This window comes from Theropithecus gelada, chromosome 14, assembly GCF_003255815.1.
Source record: "Theropithecus gelada isolate Dixy chromosome 14, Tgel_1.0, whole genome shotgun sequence".
NCBI lineage: Eukaryota > Metazoa > Chordata > Mammalia > Primates > Cercopithecidae > Theropithecus > Theropithecus gelada.
This window is the reverse complement of record NC_037682.1, coordinates 7,041,263-7,060,138: the sequence shown is the minus strand read 5'-3', so window position 1 is coordinate 7,060,138 and position 18,876 is coordinate 7,041,263. Positions and strand designations below refer to the sequence as shown.

The following is an 18,876-nucleotide window of genomic DNA, read 5'->3' as shown; positions in this document are numbered from 1 at the left end:
GAAGGTTTAAGGTGTTATTGCTGAGAATTTCTTCTCCCTTTGCACCTGGATTGACAGTTCTTTTCTGCAGTCACTCTGTCTTTATTTTATTTTTCACAAGTCGCTACTACTAATTAGCAGGAATATAATCAGAAACCCACTCACAGGAATTCTGTTTCTGAGCATCCAGTGAAAAACTTCTGGCCTAAGGCATTTGATATGAAAAGATAAAAAAAAATTTAAAAATAGAACTGAGGACCTTAATATTGTCAACAAAAAGAGTCAAACTCTGTACAATATTTGAAGAGATTTTTTTTTTTTTTTTTTTTTTTTTTGGAGACAGAGTTTTGCTCTGTTGCCCAGGCTGGAGTGCAATGGCACGATCTCGGCTCACTGCAACCTCCGCCTCCAAGTTCAAACAATTGTCCTGCCTCAGCCTCCCCAGTAGCTGAGATTACAGGCATGTACCACCACGCCTGGCTAATTTTTTGTATTTTTAGTAGAGACAAGGTTTCACCATGTTGGCCAGGCTGGTCTTGAACTCCTGACCTCAAGAAATCTGCCTGCCTCAGCTTCCTAAATTGCTGGGATTACAGGCGTGAGCCGCTGTGCCCAGCCGATATTTATTCTAAGTTGAATGTGAGTGATGGTGGTCTGTGACACAGCCCTCAGGAGATCCTGAGAACATGTGCCCACGGTGGTTGGGCCACAACTTAATTTTATACATTTTAGGGAGACATAAGACATCAATCAATACATGTAAGATTCCAAACATAGGAAGCAGGTTGGGGGCTGCTTCCAGGTACTAGGTGGATTCGAAGGTTTTTCTGATTGGCAATCAGTTGAAAGAGTGATCAACAGAAAGGAATGTCTAGGTTACAAAGGGGTTGTGGAGACCAAGGTTTTGTCATGCAGATAAACCCTCTAGGTAGCAGGCTTCGGAGAGAATAGATCATCAATGTTCCTTGTCAGACGTAAGAGTCTGTTCTATCAGTAATTCCAAAAGAGAGGAGGGTGTAATGAGGCATGTCCAGCTCCCCTTTTCATCATGGCCTGAACTAGCTTTTCAGGTTAACTTTGGAAAGCACTTGCTGAGAGGAGGGGTCCACTCGGATGGGTGAGGGGCTTAGAATTTTCTTTTTGGTTTATAATATCAAACCTTTACACATTCCCATTAAAGTCACACCCCAGATAAGGAAGCTTGCTGTCACCACTATTCAGCCTTATCCTGAAGTTTTTAGTTGTTGTAATAATGAAAGGAAACGAGATACCTGATATTAGAAAGGAAGAGACACCATCCTTACTATTTCTCAACAGTGGCTCACGCCTGTAAGTCCAGCACTTTGGGAGGCCAACGCAGGTGGATCACCTGAGGTCAGGAATTCGAGACCGGCCTGATGAGACTCTGATCACCAGCAGAGAAAACAGAAAAGCAGGCCGGGCACAGTGGCTCAGGCTTATAGTCTCAGCACTTTGGGAGGCTGAGGTGGGAGAATCACCTGAGCCTGGGAGGGCAAGGCTGTGGTGAGCTGTGATCATGCCACTGCACTCCAACCTATGTGAGGGAGTGAGACCCTGTCTCAAAAAACAACAACTACAACAAGAACAAAACAAGAAAAGCTTGACTGGGTACAATTTATTTATTTTATTTTTTACTTCCCACACTACACTGATGTAGCCTTTTAAAAGTCATTTATTGGCCGGGCGCAGTGGCTCACACCTGTAATCCCAGCACTTTGGGAGGCCAAGGCGGGCGGATCACGAGGTCAGGAGATCGAGACCACCCTAGCTAACACGGTGAAACCCCGTCTCTACTAAAAATACAAAAAAAATTAGCCAGGCGTGGTGGTGGGCGCCTGTAGTCCCAGCTACTTGGGCAAGCCAAGATCGCGCCACTGCACTCCAGCCTAGGCGACAGAGCGAGACTCCGTCCCCACCACCCCAAAAAATAAAAAATAAAAAAATAAAAAAAATAAAAATCATTTATTTAGTTAGTTTTTTTTTTTGTTTTGGTTTTGATACAGAGTCTCGCTGTCTCATCCAAGCTGGAGCGCAGTGGTGCTGTCATGGCTTACTGCAGTCTCACCTTCCCAGGCTCAAACCATCTTCCTGCCTTAGCATCCCAAGGAGCTGGGATTATAGGTGTGCACCACCACGGCCGGCGAAGGTTTCACATTTTTTTTTTTTTTTTTTTTTAGAGATGGGATCTCACTCTGTTGCCAGGGCTGGTCTTGTACTCCTGGGTTCAAGCAATCCGCCTGCCTCAGCCTCCCAAAGTGCTAGGGTTACAGGCGTGAGCTGCCACACCTGGCCTGGATAAACTTTTGTAATAGCAGAGTCCATTAAGTCATCTAGATACAATATCAAAAAGGCAAATTGATAGTATTCCATTCACAAGCAATAACCAATTAGAAATGTAATCAGAAAAGGGATTACAAAAACATAAAACCACAAAAATATCACAGAAAATTCCTGCACTAAAAAAGTACAGAATTAAAAAATAATTCTAAATCTTTAGTGAAGGAGCTAAAAGATCTGAATCAATGGGAGTGACCATTCCCTGGGTGGGAAGATGCGTGATTGTAAAGACATGGTTCTTCTCTGAATTCATTTAGAATTCTGTGCACGGAGTTAAACACTCTTGGGACATTTGCTGTGTGTCAGGCATGGCTCTGAGCACTTTACAAGCACCTTATTCACTTTCTCAGTAACTCTAACCATCACTCCTTTAGGGTATATGTTATCTTCATTTTCCACTTGAGGAAACTGAGGCAGGGGTCATAAAATCTCACTGGTAGGAAGTGACAGAAGCAGGATTTTGAATCCAAGCCCTTAACCTTGAAGCTTTGATGTCACTTGCAGATAATCATGTTTCTAAATCTATTTGTGCCAGCGTGGACTAATCTCAAAAACATTGTGTTGAATGAAAAAAGCAAGGTGTAGACTCATTACGTCGAAATACTAGGCGGGGTGCAGCTGCTCATGCCTGTATTCCCAGTACTTTGGGAAGCAAAGACCTGAGGATCACTTAAGCCCAGGAGTTCGAGACCAGCCTGGGCAACATAGAGAGTCTGTGTATATACAAATTTTAAAAAATAGCCCGGTATGGTGACGCACATCTTTGGCTCCAGCTACTCAGGAAGGTGAGGCAGGAGGATCACTTGAGGCTGGGGGTTCAAGGCTGCAGTGAGCCATGATCTTGCCACTGCACTCCAGCCTGGGTGACAGAGTGAGACCCGTCTCAAATCAAACGTACAAAATGTCATTACTGCAAATAAAAATCACCAAACACTCATATTTTTCTGTGGGTAAATATAAGTAAAGTAAAAGCACAAGTAAAGTAATTTTTTTAAAGGATTGGAAGATGATATCAGATTCAACAGCATTTGGCTCCAAGATGGCAGGAGGGGACTTTATAGTTTTTTGGTAAAGGTCTAAACTTTTAAGAACCAGTATATTAATATGCTACTGTGAAGTGTTTTAAAATCACCTAGAAAACCAGCCGGGCACAGTGGCTCATGCCTATAATCCCAGCACTTTGGGAGGCTGTGGTGGGTGGATCACCTGAGGTCAGGAGTTCAAGACCAGCCTGGTCAACATGGTGAAACCCTGTCTCTACTAAAAATACAAAAATTAGCCTGTGTGGTGGTGTGCACCTGTAATCCCAGCTACTTGGGAGGCTGAGGCAGGAGAATCACTTGAACCCAGGAGGCAGAGGTTGCAGCAAGCTGATTGTACCACTGCACTCTGGCCTGGGTGGCAAGAGCGAGACTCCATCTCAATAAATAAATATTTTTTAAGAAATCACGTAGAAACAGTAACGAGTATTGTTAGGATGGTCATAATATGTTATTACTTTTTTCTTGCTTTTTTGGTATTCAACTTCAAATGCAGGAAAAAAATTGATGTTTTTCATTTTCCAAATATAATATTTGATTACAATATTGAGTAAGTCCTTCCCTTGAGAAGCGCTGTGCTGGAGGTTGGGGAAGATCTGATCATGCCTTCCTCACACTGGGCCTGACAATAGATGCTCAAAATAGTTGCATGGGGTTGTTGTAGGACTAGCAGGTTTGTATGCCCATATGTATGCAGTAACAGACCAATTACCCTGAGATAGCAGGGTTTGCAGCAGAGAAAGAGTTTAATGATTGCAGGGCACCAAGTTTGGAGATGGGAAGAGACCTTCAAATCCATCTCCCCAAGGAGTTTTGGGCTGGGTTTTTTAAGGAGATTGTGGAGGGCAAAGGGCTGGATATTTGGGATTGCTGATTATCCCAGCAAGGGGCATGAAATAATTGGGATTGGAAATCGCATCCTTAGGTGAGCCAGCTCCTCATGAGGACCAGCTGAGTCAGTAGTTTTATCAGCATGCAGGACCTGGAGGAATATTTCAAAAGGAAAATTTAACATTTCATGTTCAAGTTGTTATTTATACAGCAGTTAAGGGCAGCTATAATCTAGGGTCTTTGTGACTCCGGGACAACAGGCACCAAACAGCCACGAGGAAGTAGGTTAGAGAGCAGCTGACCTCATGATGAATGCTGAGTGTGCTGAAGGCTTGGTTTATTTTCATCTTTCCCCCCTACTTCTTCCCTAATTGGTTTTATGAAGTTTATAGGGATGGTTGTAGGGTGGTTGCAGAAAACTTCCTGGGGGAGGTGATGTCCAAAGGGCTCCTAGGAGGAGTAGGGCCAAGTCGGGAGGAAGACAGAGCCTCTGGTGCAGATCCAGCTTGTATAGGCAAAACCAAAGGAGCTGGAACTGGGGAGGTCGACAGGTGGCAGCCACAAAGGACCTGGAATGGCAGGCCCAAGGGTCTTCAGCTTTGTTCTGAGGGCAGTGGAGAACCACAAAAACTCTCAGGCAGGAAAGGGGCAAAACGGGTCTGAGATTTATAATAATCCCACTGTTCCATGTTTGCAGAGAAGGGGCTGGAGAAGCCAAAATGTGAGGGTGGGAGACCCCAAGGACACATTGTTAATTTCAGGTGAGAGATGACAGGGCCACAGCCATCTCTCACTGTGCTGGGAATGTTTGGAAGGTAAAGTTGACCAGATAGACACAGTGGATGTGGGATCAGTGGAACAGGAATAAGCCCTTGATACCCCGTGGCTTGTGGTCTGGAGGCTGGTGGGGGAGGCTGATACACAGAGTGACACAGGATGGGATGGGTGCTGAGGAGGTGAGAGCCAGGACCTGAGATGCTGCAGAGCAGGCTCCTGGGAGACGACATCAGAGTGGATCTCCTTCTTCACTTGAGAAGCCTGGCAAGCAGGTGCTCCAGTGGGTGGGGACCAGTGGGGGATTTGTCATTAGGAGACCTCAGGCCGAGTTCTGGCAGTTGTGTCATCCTAGGCAGGCCACTCAGCCATGCTGACACTCTGCTTCTGAAAACAGGGCTCATCATTCCTGAGACTGGAGTTTTGGAGGATTAAGGAGGTAACACATGGCAAGTGCTTGGCACAGAGCCTGCCACTGAATGAACAGAGGATCCTGCCCCTCACTCTCCATTTCCCATCCCTCCATGCCCAGCATCTCCTGTCCCCAGCATCCCCAACCTGCCTCTCCTTCAGCCTGTATTCCTTTGACCCAGTTAGAGAGAGATGAGGAAGGAATCCACCCCATGGCTCCAACCCGCCCCCCTTCTTCTGCCCCAAAGGGAGGGATCCGAGGACTCAGGTCTGAGCCCGGATTAGCTGTGTAATCCCCAGCTTTGCCTAGGCAACCTCTTTCCTTGCCCAAGAGAAGGGGCCTGGGGCTGGCAGCCAGGACTCCTGGGCTCTGGGCCTGATACTACCCTACCTGTCTGGGCAACCTCAGACAGGGGAGAGATGCTCTTGGTGCCTCTCTTGGGAATGTCACTGACGTCCACAGTGACTGTCACATGCGCGTCAGTTGTTCTGTAGGTTTTTCTGTGCGGGGCACTGTGGGAGGGAAGAAAGGCCTAGATTCCAGTCCAGCTCCACCACTCAGCAGCTTCATGCCCACAGACAAAGGACAAAATCCCCCTGAGCCTCAGTTTTTTCATGGACAAAATGGAGTGAACACCTTGTGGGGCTGCTGTGGGGTATGTGAGAAAAATAGCTGCAAAGGAGTTTTGTGAATAGCACATTTTAGAGAGATCAGAAAGGATGATTACAGCACAAAAGAACAGAGATGGTTCCTTCCCAGGAGGACTGGAAAACAGCTGGGGAGAGCAGGCCAGAAAGGTCACTCTCATCACGAGGACCAGAGCAGAGGGTTCCAGGAAACTGAAAAAGATGAGTTCATCAGGCTTCCAAGTCCTCCTGGGAAGGCAAAGGACAGAGGGACCTCCCCAGGTCAGGGGAAAACCGAGGGAAGGGGACAGCGACACAAACGCCCTAAAGTCTAATGATGGCAGGAAGGGGTCTTGGGGGACGGGGGTGGGGTTCACAGCAGTGGCCTGGGCGTGATGACCCTGGTGAAGGACGGGGTTGCAAAGCCCTTAAATCCTGGACCAGTGGCTGATTCCAAAGGCAGCAGGGACCATGCCAGGATTTTGGGCAGAAGCACAAAGTGCTGGACTCTCCTGAAAAGGGCTGAGAGAACTCAGCGGTGTAGGGACCAGCCCCACAGGGTCGGTGGGTTTTTCTCTCCATATGTGGAGACGAGATGTTGTAGAAATGAAGACACAAGACAAAGAGATGAAAGAAAAGACAGCTGGGCCCAAGGGACAACTACCACCAAGATGCGGAGACCGGTAGTGGCCCCGAATGCCAGGCTGTGCTGATATTTATTGGATACAAGACAAAGGGGCAGGGTAAGGAGTGGAGTGTGAGCCATCTCCAATGATAGGTGAGGTCACGTGGGTCACGTGTCCACTGTACAGGGGGCCCCTCCCTGCCTGGCAGGCAAGGCAGAGAGAGAGAGAGAGAAAGACAGCTTATGTCATTATTTCTGCATATTAGAGACTTTTAGTACTTTCGTTAATTTTGCTACTGCTATCTAAAAGGCCTCTGGAACATGAAGGCGGACTACGAGTGTGACCACTGAAGCACAGCATCACAGGGAGACGGTTAGGCCTCCGGATAACTGCGGGCTGGAGCAGGCCCTCCACAAGAGGTGGAGGAGTAGTTTTCTGTAAACTCCCCTGGGGGAAAGGGAGACTCCCTTTCCTGGTCAGTCTCCCTTTCCCGTTCTGCTAACCAGCGGGTGTTTTTCCTTGGCACTGATGCTACTGCTAGACCACGGTCCACTTGGCAACGGGCGTCTTCCGAGACGCGGCATTACTGCTAGACCAAAGAGACCTCTAGTGGCCCTGTCTGGGCGTGACAGAGGGCTCACACTCTTGTCTTCTGGTCACTTTTATGTTCCTTCAGCTCCTATCTCTGTATGGCCTGGTTTTTTCTAGGTTATGATTGTAGAGCAAGGATTATTATAATATTGGAATAAAGAGTAATTACAACAAACTAATGATTAATGATATTCATACATAATTATATCTATGATCTATATCTAGTATAACGATTCTTATTTTATATATTTTATTATGCTGGAACAGTTCGTGCCCTGGGTCTCTTGCCTCGGCACCTGGGTGGCTTGCTGCCCACACAGCTGCACCAGCAAAAGGATGTGCCATGCACTGACCATCTGCATCCTCTCTGCCTCACTCCAGCCTAGGACTCCGTGAGAGGCCCTCCGGGGAGACCTCTGCGAACAACCCCCTGCCTTGGAGTCTGCAGTCCTTCCTCAAGCACACGGACGTCCCGGGTGGGGAAGTCCACAGTCTGGCAGGGCTCAGACTGGGCAGAATAACTGCAACGTAGTCGTGAGGATCGGGCTGTGGCCTGCCTGACTTCTCCCTCCTCCCATGATACACCGATGCATACAGCAGGTGCACACTAAACGCCAAATCCATAGAAAGTGGAACACATCAGGACCCAGCAGAAGGCGACATGCGAGTTTTGTTTACTCGTGGCATGAAAGGCTGGGAGCCAGCAGGCGTAGTCCACGAAGTGAAGCGGGCTAAGGAGGGCGCGAAAGAGCAGTGGGGACAGCCGCCACTAAATGCCAGCCGGGCAGAGGGAGGAAGGCGGGCCCTAGGCCGGCGGGACCACATCTCCCAGAAGTCCCCGCGCCAAGGCATTGGCCTCTCCGCCCTCCCCCAAGGAGGCGGGGCCGCGGGCGAAGCGGAAGGGGTGCAGCGATGCCAGTGCGCGGCGCCGGCGTCGGGAGCGTGACGTCTTTCCTGTGCGCCACCTAGCGTTTCTATCGCGCCGGTTCCTCAGCTTGAGTGCTGTGAAGGTGACAGCTTGAGGTGACCCAGCTGGCCCCCCGCGATGCTGGCAGCACGGCGGCTGCTCGGCGGGTCGCTCCCCTCGCGGGTATCTGTGCGTTTCAGCGGGGACACGGTGAGGCCCGGCCTGGCTAGGGCCAGGGGTTTTCGGGGCCCGGTGTCGCGGCCGCGCCTGTGGACGAGCAGTCCCTGGGGTCTGAAGTGGCCTCTGGAGAGCCCTTCTCCCCAGGCCAGGCGGGAAGACTCCCGCTCCGGCCTGGTTGAAGTAGGGGAACGGGTCCCATCGCGGGGCCGACTCCCTTGGCCCGCCGGCTTGCTGGCTTCCCTTGTTTCACAGTCCTCGGCCTGGCGGAAGTTTTGCAGGTTATGAAGGGCCCTTGTTTTCATTCCTTCCTTGTTACAGCCTTGTAGGGCGTGAAGGGGTCATTGCCTCATTTAGGGATGCGCACCTCCTGATTTCCTGTCCACTGCTCTGCACCCTGAAGTGGCTGAAAAGTGCTCTTACACGGATGGGAATCCCATCGCCCTTAGCTGGGGCGCTCTCCACTGGGTTGTGGGGCTCCTCATTTTCATCCTAAGTGAGCCGCTCCATCATGTGTGTGTTAGGGAGGCATTTCTTTCCCATCAGTAAACACATTTCGCCTCTTCAGCCGAGTTAGGAATATAAAAGGCCCCTGGCCTACCCGAAGCCAGGCCAGGAAAGGGCCATGCCCACACTCGGCTTGTGGGGCGGTGTGGTGCCGTGATGCAGGTGTGGGCTTTGGCCACCGACAGACCTGGGCTCAAATTCGACCTGCTGCTTTTGACTGTGAGACGTTCCATAAGTTCCTTTTGCTCCGAGCCTCAGTTTTCTCCTCTGTGAAATAGAGAAAATCGTTCCTATCAGGGTTGTTATGAGGATGAAATGGGATTTTGAATGTAAAATGCTTCCATCCAGTATCTGCTAAACAAAAATGCTTACTAATGGCCGGGTGCGGTGGCTCATGCCTGTAATCCCAGCACTTTGGGAGGCTGAGGCGGGTGGATCGCTTGAGGTCAGGAGTTCGAGACCAGCCTGGCCAATATGGTGAAACCCCGTCTCTACTAAAAATGCAAAAATTACCCTGGCGTGGTGGTGAAAGCCTGTGATCCCAGCTATCCGGAGGCTGAGGCACAAGAATCACTTGAACTTGGGAGGTGGAGGGTGCAGTGAGCTGAGATTATGCCACTGCACTCCAGCCTGGGCAACAGAGCAAGAGTCTGTCTCAAAAAAAAAAAAAGGTTACTAAGTGGCAGTGGTAGCTGTGATGCTATAGATGCTCCCCTAGCCCTAGCCCAGCCCCTCCTAAATAGGGAGACCCAAGATTCTGTAGCTTCTGGCCCAATCCCTCATGGCCCCAGAGCGCTGCTGGGCCTCCTGACCCTCCGTCTCCCCAGACAGCACCCAAGAAAACCTCATTTGGCTCGCTGAAGGATGAAGACCGGATCTTCACCAACCTGTACGGCCGCCATGACTGGAGGTGAGACAGTGCCCTTCGTGTGTTGGGTCCCGGAGCAAGGCGTCCCCTTCACTGCCTTCCCTACTCTGTCCAGGCTGAAAGGTGCCCTGAGTCGAGGTGACTGGTACAAGACAAAGGAGATCCTGCTGAAGGGGCCCGATTGGATCCTGGGTGAGATCAAGACATCTGGTTTGCGGGGCCGTGGAGGCGCTGGCTTCCCCACTGGCCTCAAGTGGAGCTTCATGAATAAGCCCTCAGATGGCAGGTGTGTGTTGGGGAGTGGGGCAGATGTGGCTGTGGGAGAGACCTTAGGGGTGGCTGGGGCTTCCCTGGGCCTTTGGGCTCTTTAATTAAAAACAGCATGAATGAGGTGGGCACATGTTCCCAGGCCTTAAATGGATGGGACTTACTCTGTGGACTTCCACAGGGGAGACTTACGTAGCAGAATCAACACATGATTTTGACTCAGGCAGACTTTGTTCAAATCCTAGCTCTGCCTCCTAATCATAGAGCTTTGGGCAATTTCCTGGCCTTTGTGAATCTTAGCTTCTTTTTTGTAAATAGGTACAGTGATACCATGCAAGGATTAAAGAGATAATGTTCATACAGCTTTTGGCCTGTATGCTGATTGGCACATAAAGCAAATGATAAATGTCACCTGCTTTACCTCCTTTTGGTGGTAGAGCTTGAGGAATGCTCTTTGTCACCAAGAGCAGAATCTGGTCTCAGGGGCAGACACAAGGAGAGATGTTTGGATGAGCTGAATGAAGACCTTTCTTGTGGTTATAGCTGGCCAAAGATAGAATAGGCAGTAAGCTCCCTGTCATTTGGTGGTGAGCAAGCAGAGCCCCTGGGACATGTTGGGAGGGCAGTGAAGGATTGGCTGTCTGAGGAGACATCTTTGAGGCCTCCCTGGGTGGAGTGGAGTAGCATGGAGTTGAAGACCCAGCCCTGGTGGCCCTGTAGCCTCTCTGACCTGTGGGCCCCTGCAGGCCCAAGTATCTGGTGGTGAACGCAGACGAGGGGGAGCCAGGCACCTGCAAGGACCGGGAGATCATACGCCATGATCCTCACAAGCTGGTGGAAGGCTGCCTGGTTGGGGGCCGGGCCATGGGCGCCCGCGCCGCCTATATCTACATCCGAGGGGAATTCTACAATGAGGCCTCCAATCTGCAGGTGGGCAGGGAGAGACGTGGGCAGATGAGAAGGTGCTCAGTGTGCACTTACACACCCCTCACCCAGCACAGTTGTTCTGAGGTGTTAGCACCTGGTCTCTCAATGGTTGAACTGGGGGAGTGGTGGCCAGTCTTCCATGCATCCCTAATGGGACTTGGCTCCCAAAGCCACCTTCCAGGGCTCCTAATGCTGCTGGTATGATTTTTTTTTTTTTTGCTTCAAAAATAATAGTATTTATTATAACAACAAGTAGCAAGAAGAACATAAGTGGAACTATGTGTTTAGCAAGACAGCTGAATAATTATGAATATAAATAATTCCTATTTGGAGAAAATACATTATGTTCATTGCTTGGAACTATGAATAATACTTATATCTGTAGGAAATACAGAAAAATAAAATAGGTTAAGGCAATAAGGATATAGGCAATTACATTTTTATTTTAATTTTATAAAGACTTTTATTTTTCCTTACAAACTGGGGTAGTTAGGAGACCTGATAATAGCTACTTCACTTTTATTTTCCTGGCAGCAAAGCAGCTTACTTACGTGTTCCTTCTTGCATATCTGTTGCAGATTATAGTCAAGTTTTCCAATTTGTTTTACTAAGTTAGCAAAATTTTTTATACCAGGAGCATTAGGAGCCTCACCGTAGGAGGCCTTCAAGGGCTTCATGACTCCTGAAGTTATAGGCTGACTGCTGGGCTGGGGGTCGGCTGGGAAAGTCACACCTTTGTCCTGCAGGTGGCCATCCGAGAGGCCTATGAGGCAGGTCTGATTGGCAAGAATGCCTGTGGATCTGGCTATGATTTTGACGTGTTTGTGGTGCGCGGGGCTGGGGCCTACATCTGTGGAGAGGAGACAGCGCTCATCGAGTCCATCGAGGGCAAGCAGGGCAAGCCCCGCCTGAAGCCCCCCTTCCCTGCAGACGTGGGTAAGGCCTGGCGTAACCCTGGGTCAGACTGTGTCCTGTGACACCGGGATCTGGCTAGGTTCCCTTCTAATTGTTCTTATGGATTTCTGAGTGCCTTCCCGGCTGGGGTCAGATAAAGAGTAGGCTGGCAACAATACACAGGCTCCCCCAGGGCCGCCTGCAGTCCCTCCTCCTGCCTCGGTCCCCCCACACCCATGCGGCTCTGTGGCTCCACCTTCACAGTGCCTATTCTGAGGCTAAGGGCATGGTGGTGAACAAGGCAATGAGGCATCTCTGGAGTTTGGGGTCCAGCAGGGATAAGAATGATAAGGGGATATTAGAGCAGGGGTTCTGCCATGGGAGCAAGACCCTGGGACACACCTCCCTGCCAGGAAACTTGCCCCACCCACTAGCAGCCACCAGTTGTCTTCCCATTTCCCTGAAGGAGTGTTTGGCTGCCCCACAACTGTGGCCAACGTGGAGACAGTGGCAGTGTCCCCCACCATCTGCCGCCGTGGGGGCACCTGGTTTGCTGGCTTTGGCAGAGAGCGCAACTCAGGCACTAAACTATTCAACATCTCTGGCCATGTCAACCAACCTTGCACTGTGGAGGAGGAGATGTCTGTGCCCTTGAAAGAACTGATTGAGAAGCATGCTGGTAAGGCCTGGGGCCAGCCAGGATGTGGGTGGACAGGTGTCCATGAAGAGAGCCTGAGCGGGAGGGCTCAGGAGACGGGGCTGGGTCTAGGGGCTGACTAAGGGCCTGGGGTCAAGACTAGGCAGGTGTGCCGGCCCCAGCCCTGACCATGCATCCCTTTGGGGACTGAATTGGGGCCCCAGGGGGTGTCACGGGCGGCTGGGACAACCTCCTTGCTGTGATTCCTGGCGGCTCGTCTACCCCACTGATCCCCAAGTCTGTGTGTGAGACGGTGCTGATGGACTTCGACGCGCTGGTGCAGGCACAGACAGGCTTGGGCACAGCTGCGGTGATCGTCATGGACCGCTCGGTAAGGGTTCACACATCAGCCCCGGTCCCTGCCCTCCTGGTTGCTGTCTTCCTCCCTGGGCCTCCCAGAAAACCCTCTTGCCAGCACTCAGGTCTTAGTTCCTGCAGCCTGAGGTAAAGCAAGGTGGAAGAGGAGGGAGGAAGGCCGCTCTGAGGAGAATACCCCGGAGTCTGGGCAGCACAGGGGGCCCAGGGAGGCTGGAGGAGGCCAGAATGCTGGGTGGGCTGGGAAGAGCTTCTGGAACTGGGGGAGGGGCTGTCACTAGGGGGTTGAGACCCAGGCTTCTGTCTGGCCGTGGGTGCCTGCTGATTGCCCCTTGTCACCCAGACGGACATCGTGAAAGCCATCGCCCGCCTCATTGAGTTCTATAAGCACGAGAGCTGTGGCCAGTGCACCCCATGCCGCGAGGGTGAGCAGCGGGCAGGCTGGGGGTTTGCTTGCCGTGGCTTCACTTAACGTCCACCCCACCATGTGGCCTGCACCCCTCAAGCACCATCCCACATCCTGGCTGGGGAGATCATCAGGCCCTCTCTTGTGGCTGTGGCTGCAGGTGTGGACTGGATGAACAAGGTGATGGCTCGTTTCGTGAGGGGGGACGCCCGGCCGGCCGAGATTGACTCCCTGTGGGAGATCAGCAAGCAGATAGAAGGCCACACCATTTGTGCTCTGGGTGACGGGGCTGCCTGGCCTGTGCAGGTATTCACCGCCCTTCTGCGTAGCGCGGAGGGTGGGTGGCATCAAGGGCCCAGGGTGTTGGGGGATTTTTGGACTCTGTTTCACACAGTCCCCCCACCGACCCCAGGGTCTGATCCGCCACTTTCGGCCGGAGCTTGAGGAACGGATGCAGCGGTTTGCCCAGCAGCATCAGGCCCGGCAGGCTGCCTCTTAGCCCACCACCCTGGCCTGCTGTCCTGTGTCTGTCCGTCTGGAATGCTGGACAATAAAGCAAGTGCTGCCCACCCTCCCGCTGCAGCTGCTGTGACTGTGCTCTTTACCCTTTACCCAGCACCGGATCCTCAAGGGTGGGAGGGGAGAACAGGGTCCAGTCTGGCTCGTGGCCAGAGGAAGGACAGGGTCTCGTCTGGCTTGAAAGAGATGTTTATTTCGGCTCCATGATTTGGGGGGGGGCGGTGAATGTGAAAGTGGGGAGAGAGGAAACACCTCTCTGACTTGGGACTGGGGGGCGTGATGGGTGAGGCAGCCCCAACCTCCATCATTTTTGTGGGGACGCTTCAGGCAGCTGTAGTGGAGGGGCGGCAGGCAGGGCCCCTGGGCTAGTTGCTGAGCTGGACAGGCTTGCTGTCCAGTGGGTGCCACAGCTCCAGGCGGTGGTCACTGTGGCCCAGGCACTCAAGCCAGTGCTGCAGGCGCTCCCCACTGGCATGGCTGCCCAGCTGCACCCCGCCTGCCATGGGGGATGGGTCAGGAACCGCCAGTAGCCTACTGGGCCCCCACCCCAGCTCCTCATGTTCCCACTCACCAATGAAGTCATCAGCCGTGCCCAGGTCATAGTCCCACACAGACACTAGCAGCGTCTTCTGGGCCAGCTCCTCCCGTGGGCCTGAGTAGAAGAATTCCTGCAGGGAGAAGGGCAGAGAGGCGGGAAGGAGGCAGCCTTGGCTCTCCCAAAGTTTAAGAAGCAGGCCTCAGCAGGGGAGTGGCTCAGCATGTCAAGGCCAGGGTTGGCTGGGACCTGCCTGGTCCTGGCTCACCTCATTGAACTCGGGGTTCAGGGTCTTCCTGCGAACACTGGTCTTGAATTTAGATTTCTTCCCTGCATTTGGATGCAGGAAACTGATCGGGGAGGATTGGCAGGTTAGGTGTGGCCCTGGAGAGGTGAGGAGCCACCGTCTTGTCCTCACCTCCCACCTTCCCACCCCATTCACTCACAGGCACACAAAGGGGTCTGAGTAACCACTGGCATCCATGGGGGCCAGGTGGACGCAGCGCAGCACACCCACCAGCAAGCCACTCCGCTGAGAGGTGTAGCACAGTGACAGCAGGACGCGCCCATGTTCCTCCCAGGCCACCTCTGTCTCCACCTCCTCCTGCAGGTGTAGGCTGAGGTCAGCCCCCATCCAGCCCAAAGCCCAGCCCCTTTAGCCTCCGCGCTCTGGGCAGGGAAGCTCAACCTGGCCTCAAAGAAATCAGGGGCAATGGCTTCATTTCCCAATACAGCCACTCGCACAGTGCCGTGGAAGCGGTCCTATGGGTCAGCTGTACCCTCCAGGGCCTGACCAAAGGTGAGGCTTGCTGCCCACATGACCAGTCAGATACGTCTGTCATGGAGGGGAAGGGAACTGGCTGACATGCCAGGAGCTCCCTAAGTGGTCTCCCATCCGGTGCCCGTAGCCATCCCTGTAGGCAAGTGGCTCTGAGAGGATGTTCACTTCCCAAGGAGAAGCAGATCTCTTCAAAACCCCACCCTCTTCACCCCTTACTTCCCTGGGGACCAGATTCTGAGTGTTCTTTGCCACACTCTGGGCCCTGGTGCTTCTGAACAGGCTCAGGGAGGAAGCCCCAGGAGGATGTGCTGCTCTCACCCGCAGGGTAGGTTTCCCTTTGCAGAAAGCCCCACCACCTTGTTCACAGGCGGCTCTCAGGAATGCGGGAGTGCTCTGTGAGCACCCACCATGCTCTGGGCGCTGTTGTGCTTGGGATCTGGGGCAGAGGGTACACAGAGCTGGCGCTGGGAGAAGTGGCCTGTTCATGCCACCTTGGTGGGCCTCAGCCACTTGGGCTTAGCTAATCAACAGCTGCAGCAACTTGTGGTTCCACCAGAGGGCAGGGCACCCGGCACTTTGGGGAGGAGCTGGTAGGGGGCCCTGCTGTCAGCATCCCAGCTGCCTCCCCCACTGACCACAGGGGTTCTAGCTAGGTCTTTGGTCTCCAGTGGCGTCAAAGAAACCTCTGCAGTCACCCTCACTGCCTCCGGACAAGGGCCTGTCTAGGACGGCCTGCCCCAGGAGTGGTCCCCACACTCCCCTCAGGGCCAGACCCCACCCAGTGAGCCCCGCCCATCTGTCTTCTCTTCCACCTTGCCCAGCCTCCCATCTCAGGCCACGGATAAATGCCGCCAGTTGCAGCCTCTGCCTCAAGGCAGGCGTCTGCCCGGCTGGGCCCCCAAGGGCTCTGCTTGTCCCAGTGCCCCACAGCTCCTTGGGGCTGCCCTGGCAAGGGAGTCACCCTCACTTTGCCATTGGGGACCTGGCTGTCCCCTGGGACAATGAGGGCTCACAGGGCCTGTGAGAGCTGGCCTCAGGTTCCTCCAAGCCCCCTACGCCCCTGCCACCAGGCTTGCCCCCTCATCCCTGCTCAGCCCAGCCGTCCTACCCACCTCATAGAGGGACATGCCGCGGGCTGTGTCCAGGCTCTTGGGCCTCTTGGCCTGAAAGGGAAGAGAGCCCGGTCATCCTGGCCAGATGCTGCCCAGGTCCCCCTCCCTATTCCTCCCCTCTAGCTCCCATCACAAGATTCCTGGCCCCTGCAGCCCCACCCTGTGCTCCAGCCCCACTTACCAGCCTCCGCTTCTCCAGATAGATGTCGAAGCTCCTGGCTCGGTTTGGCACCAGCTTCCTCAGGGGCACCTGCAGCTCCCCTAGGGGAGGTACCCGCCGCCGTCGCCGCAGCCATGGGTCCTCGCACACACACAGCCTGGTGGCCGCCCAGGTCAGACCTGGCCAGGCCAGCCCCATCCCTCTGCTCCACCCCCAGGTGGCCCAGGCTGGATCCTTACCTAAGGGTCTTGCACACAGCATCCTGGCGGGTGAAGCCGTGATAGGTGAGTGTCTCCTCCCAGACAGGTACCCTCATACCTCAAATGGTGCGTGTCCGAAGCTGGCTGGCCTAGGGCCCAAGCAGGGTGGGTCAGGGCCTCCTAGGGTTAAGACCATCCTCCAACCCCCTACCCTGCCTCCCTGGTAGGACCTCCCACTATTTGCACATCCCAGCAACTGGGACCCAGGCCTTGGGGGGTGGGGAGGAGCCAAGCAGAGCCAGGTGGGTGCCGCAGGCTGGATGTTCCACCAGAGGGCAGCAGTGGGGGCCTGGGGCTTGCCCTCACCTTGCTGTTCCCTGGCAGCAGATTCGCTTTGACATAGGTGTCCACGGAGCCTGAGGCCAACGGCTTGAGGCCCTGGGAACAGACAGTGGGTATGAGATAGGCCTGTGGCCCAGCCCTCTGTCCCAGGGACGCCCACCCCCATCCTCACCTTGGCACGATGAACTGTGCAGTGCAAGGCACTGTTGTCCGCATCAAAAAGAAGTGTGAACTCCAGGGTGGCCAGGGCAGCTAAAGGCAGGTGGCAGGCAGGGTCACCTCCTACCTCAGCTCAATCTGCCCCCACCCATGGCACATACCTCCTGCCTTGCCCCTCCACGGCCAGATGGCAGGGACACCCCAATGCCCCTCCTGGCTGGACTGAGCTCAGGGTGTCCCCTCCTCCCGCCCCTACTCACTGCTGTCATCTGAGTCTCTCTCTGGCTCTGGGTCGGGCTGCGGCTGGGGTGCAGAGCGGATGGTGGACGCTGCCGCAGGCCCCTGGTCCGGAGGGTGCAGGGTAGGCTCCGTCAAAGGGTAAAAGTGCGGGAAGTAGTGGGAGATGAGGCGGATGGGCCGGATGGGGCCCGGGCTTACATCGATGGCCATGTGCTCCTGCATGCTCACCCGGGGAGGCCGCCCACCTGCTGCCACCGTGCCCGCCATGGGGACCCCGACGGGGGGCGAGGACTCAGAGAAATGCCTGAGGACTGGGGCTGGGGGGAACACACCCGGCCTCGGAGATGGGGTGAAGAAGCATCGGTGATACCATGCAGGGGACCTGAGGACAGAGCGCAGGGTTGGGGGGGGGCCAGGGGAGTCCCCAGCCTGGAGGATCGTGGCAGGCTTTGGAGGGGACTGGGTGTGTCAGGAGTCAGTCCAACTCCCAGTCCTTACCGCTTTGGGAGCTACTTCACCCAGTGTGAGTCGCTGCTGCTGGCAATGGGTGTGCACTCTCGGGGGTAGAGCCCGTGACTGCTGTGTCCCCAGTGAGCGAGGGTGACCCAGAGCTCAGAACCCTCCCAGAGCTCCTTCCTAGCGCTGGGGCTCAGCTTCCCTCCTTCCTCTGCCCCCTTCACACTTTGTCAAAGGGAGTTATTTTTACCACCATCATGTGGCTCTGCTCCCAGGTGAGAAGGCTGGAGGCCCGGAGGTGACAGAGGGCTGTGGAGGTGATAAGTGGTTAGTGGGAAGGAGGGAGCGCATAGGAGGAGGGGAGGGGGTGCATGGGAAAGTGGGAGGGGAGCCACAGGAAGGGGCCCCTGTGATTGAGCCCTGCGGGGGTGGCCAGTTTACACTCTGAAACATGAACCAGATCATCCCACCTCCACCCCTGCTTGGAATAAAATCCGAACCCTTTGATGAGGCGCGACCCCTTTTCACCTCACCAAGGAGTGTCCCCTTGGCATCTCACAGTGAGAGCCCACTCCCCTCCCAAACTGGGCCACTCCTACTCACCTTTGGTTTCTGGGTCACCCCCTGCAGGGGATCTTGGCTGGTTTTAATCATCCGGCATTCCCTCTCCTCTCTTCTCCCCAGTTATTCTTTTAATTTTTAATCAACATAACCGTAGATATTTATGGGGTACAATATGATGTTCTGATGTGATATGTGTAGAAATGTGATTTCTACAATATGCATTATAGAAAGATTCAGTCAAGCTAATGAAAAAAGAACACTTAAAATGTACTCTTTAAACAACTGTGAAATACACAAGGTGCTATTGTTAGGGATGTTTGCCATGCTGTGCAATAGGGCCTTCAGCTTACTCTTCCTGACTGGAACTTTGTACCCTAAGAGCAATGTCTCCCCTCTCCCCATCCCTAGTCCCCTACTCTCCAGCTCCTGGTGACCACCATTCTCTCTGCTTCTAGGAGTTCAACTTTTTCAGATTCCACATAAAAATCAGACCGTATAGTATTCGTCGTTCTGTGCCTAGCTTACTTCACTTAGCATATCGTCCTCTGGGTTCATCCATGTTGTCACAAATGATAGAATGGCCATCTTTTTTTTTTTTTTTTTTTG

The 18,876-nt window shown here is 53.4% G+C and overlaps 2 protein-coding genes and 1 pseudogene across 3 annotated transcripts; 1 reads left to right on the top strand and 2 right to left on the bottom strand.

Annotated features, from left to right (window-relative positions):
• Positions 1 to 4,575: 4,575 nt before the first annotated feature.
• On the bottom strand, positions 4,576 to 5,332 carry LOC112606113 (annotated as a pseudogene).
• A 2,797-nt stretch (positions 5,333 to 8,129) lies between these two features.
• On the top strand, positions 8,130 to 13,777 carry NDUFV1 (NADH:ubiquinone oxidoreductase core subunit V1). 2 transcript variants are annotated; one of them, XM_025356172.1, is made up of 10 exons: positions 8,130 to 8,327; positions 9,656 to 9,738; positions 9,812 to 9,982; positions 10,710 to 10,893; positions 11,637 to 11,826; positions 12,251 to 12,463; positions 12,646 to 12,812; positions 13,140 to 13,221; positions 13,363 to 13,508; positions 13,615 to 13,777. In XM_025356172.1, the coding sequence occupies exons 1-10, from the start codon at positions 8,283 to 8,285 to the stop codon at positions 13,699 to 13,701; spliced, it is 1,368 nt and encodes a 455-aa protein (XP_025211957.1). In that variant the 5' UTR covers positions 8,130 to 8,282; the 3' UTR covers positions 13,702 to 13,777. The 2 variants fall into 2 exon arrangements, with proteins under 2 accessions (XP_025211957.1, XP_025211956.1); XM_025356171.1 differs by having other exon boundaries at positions 8,130 to 8,354.
• Positions 13,778 to 13,899: 122 nt separating this feature from the next.
• On the bottom strand, positions 13,900 to 17,517 carry LOC112605608 (double C2-like domain-containing protein gamma). The gene is given in 10 exon segments (XM_025355235.1): positions 13,900 to 14,217; positions 14,293 to 14,389; positions 14,525 to 14,606; positions 14,703 to 14,860; positions 16,150 to 16,200; positions 16,331 to 16,466; positions 16,549 to 16,658; positions 16,876 to 16,947; positions 17,024 to 17,103; positions 17,271 to 17,517. Coding segments are annotated over 10 exon segments (1,164 nt in total). The 3' UTR covers positions 13,900 to 14,086.
• Positions 17,518 to 18,876: the final 1,359 nt, after the last annotated feature.

Coding starts and splice junctions, on each gene's coding strand:
- NDUFV1 (XM_025356171.1), top strand. CDS start 8,283: ATGCTGGCAGCACGGCGGCTGCTCGGCGGGTCGCTCCCCTCGCGGGTA. Junction 8,355..9,655: donor TGCGTTTCAGCGGGGACACG/GTGAGGCCCGGC, acceptor CCGTCTCCCCAG/ACAGCACCCAAGAAAACCTC. Junction 12,813..13,139: donor TGATCGTCATGGACCGCTCG/GTAAGGGTTCAC, acceptor CTTGTCACCCAG/ACGGACATCGTGAAAGCCAT.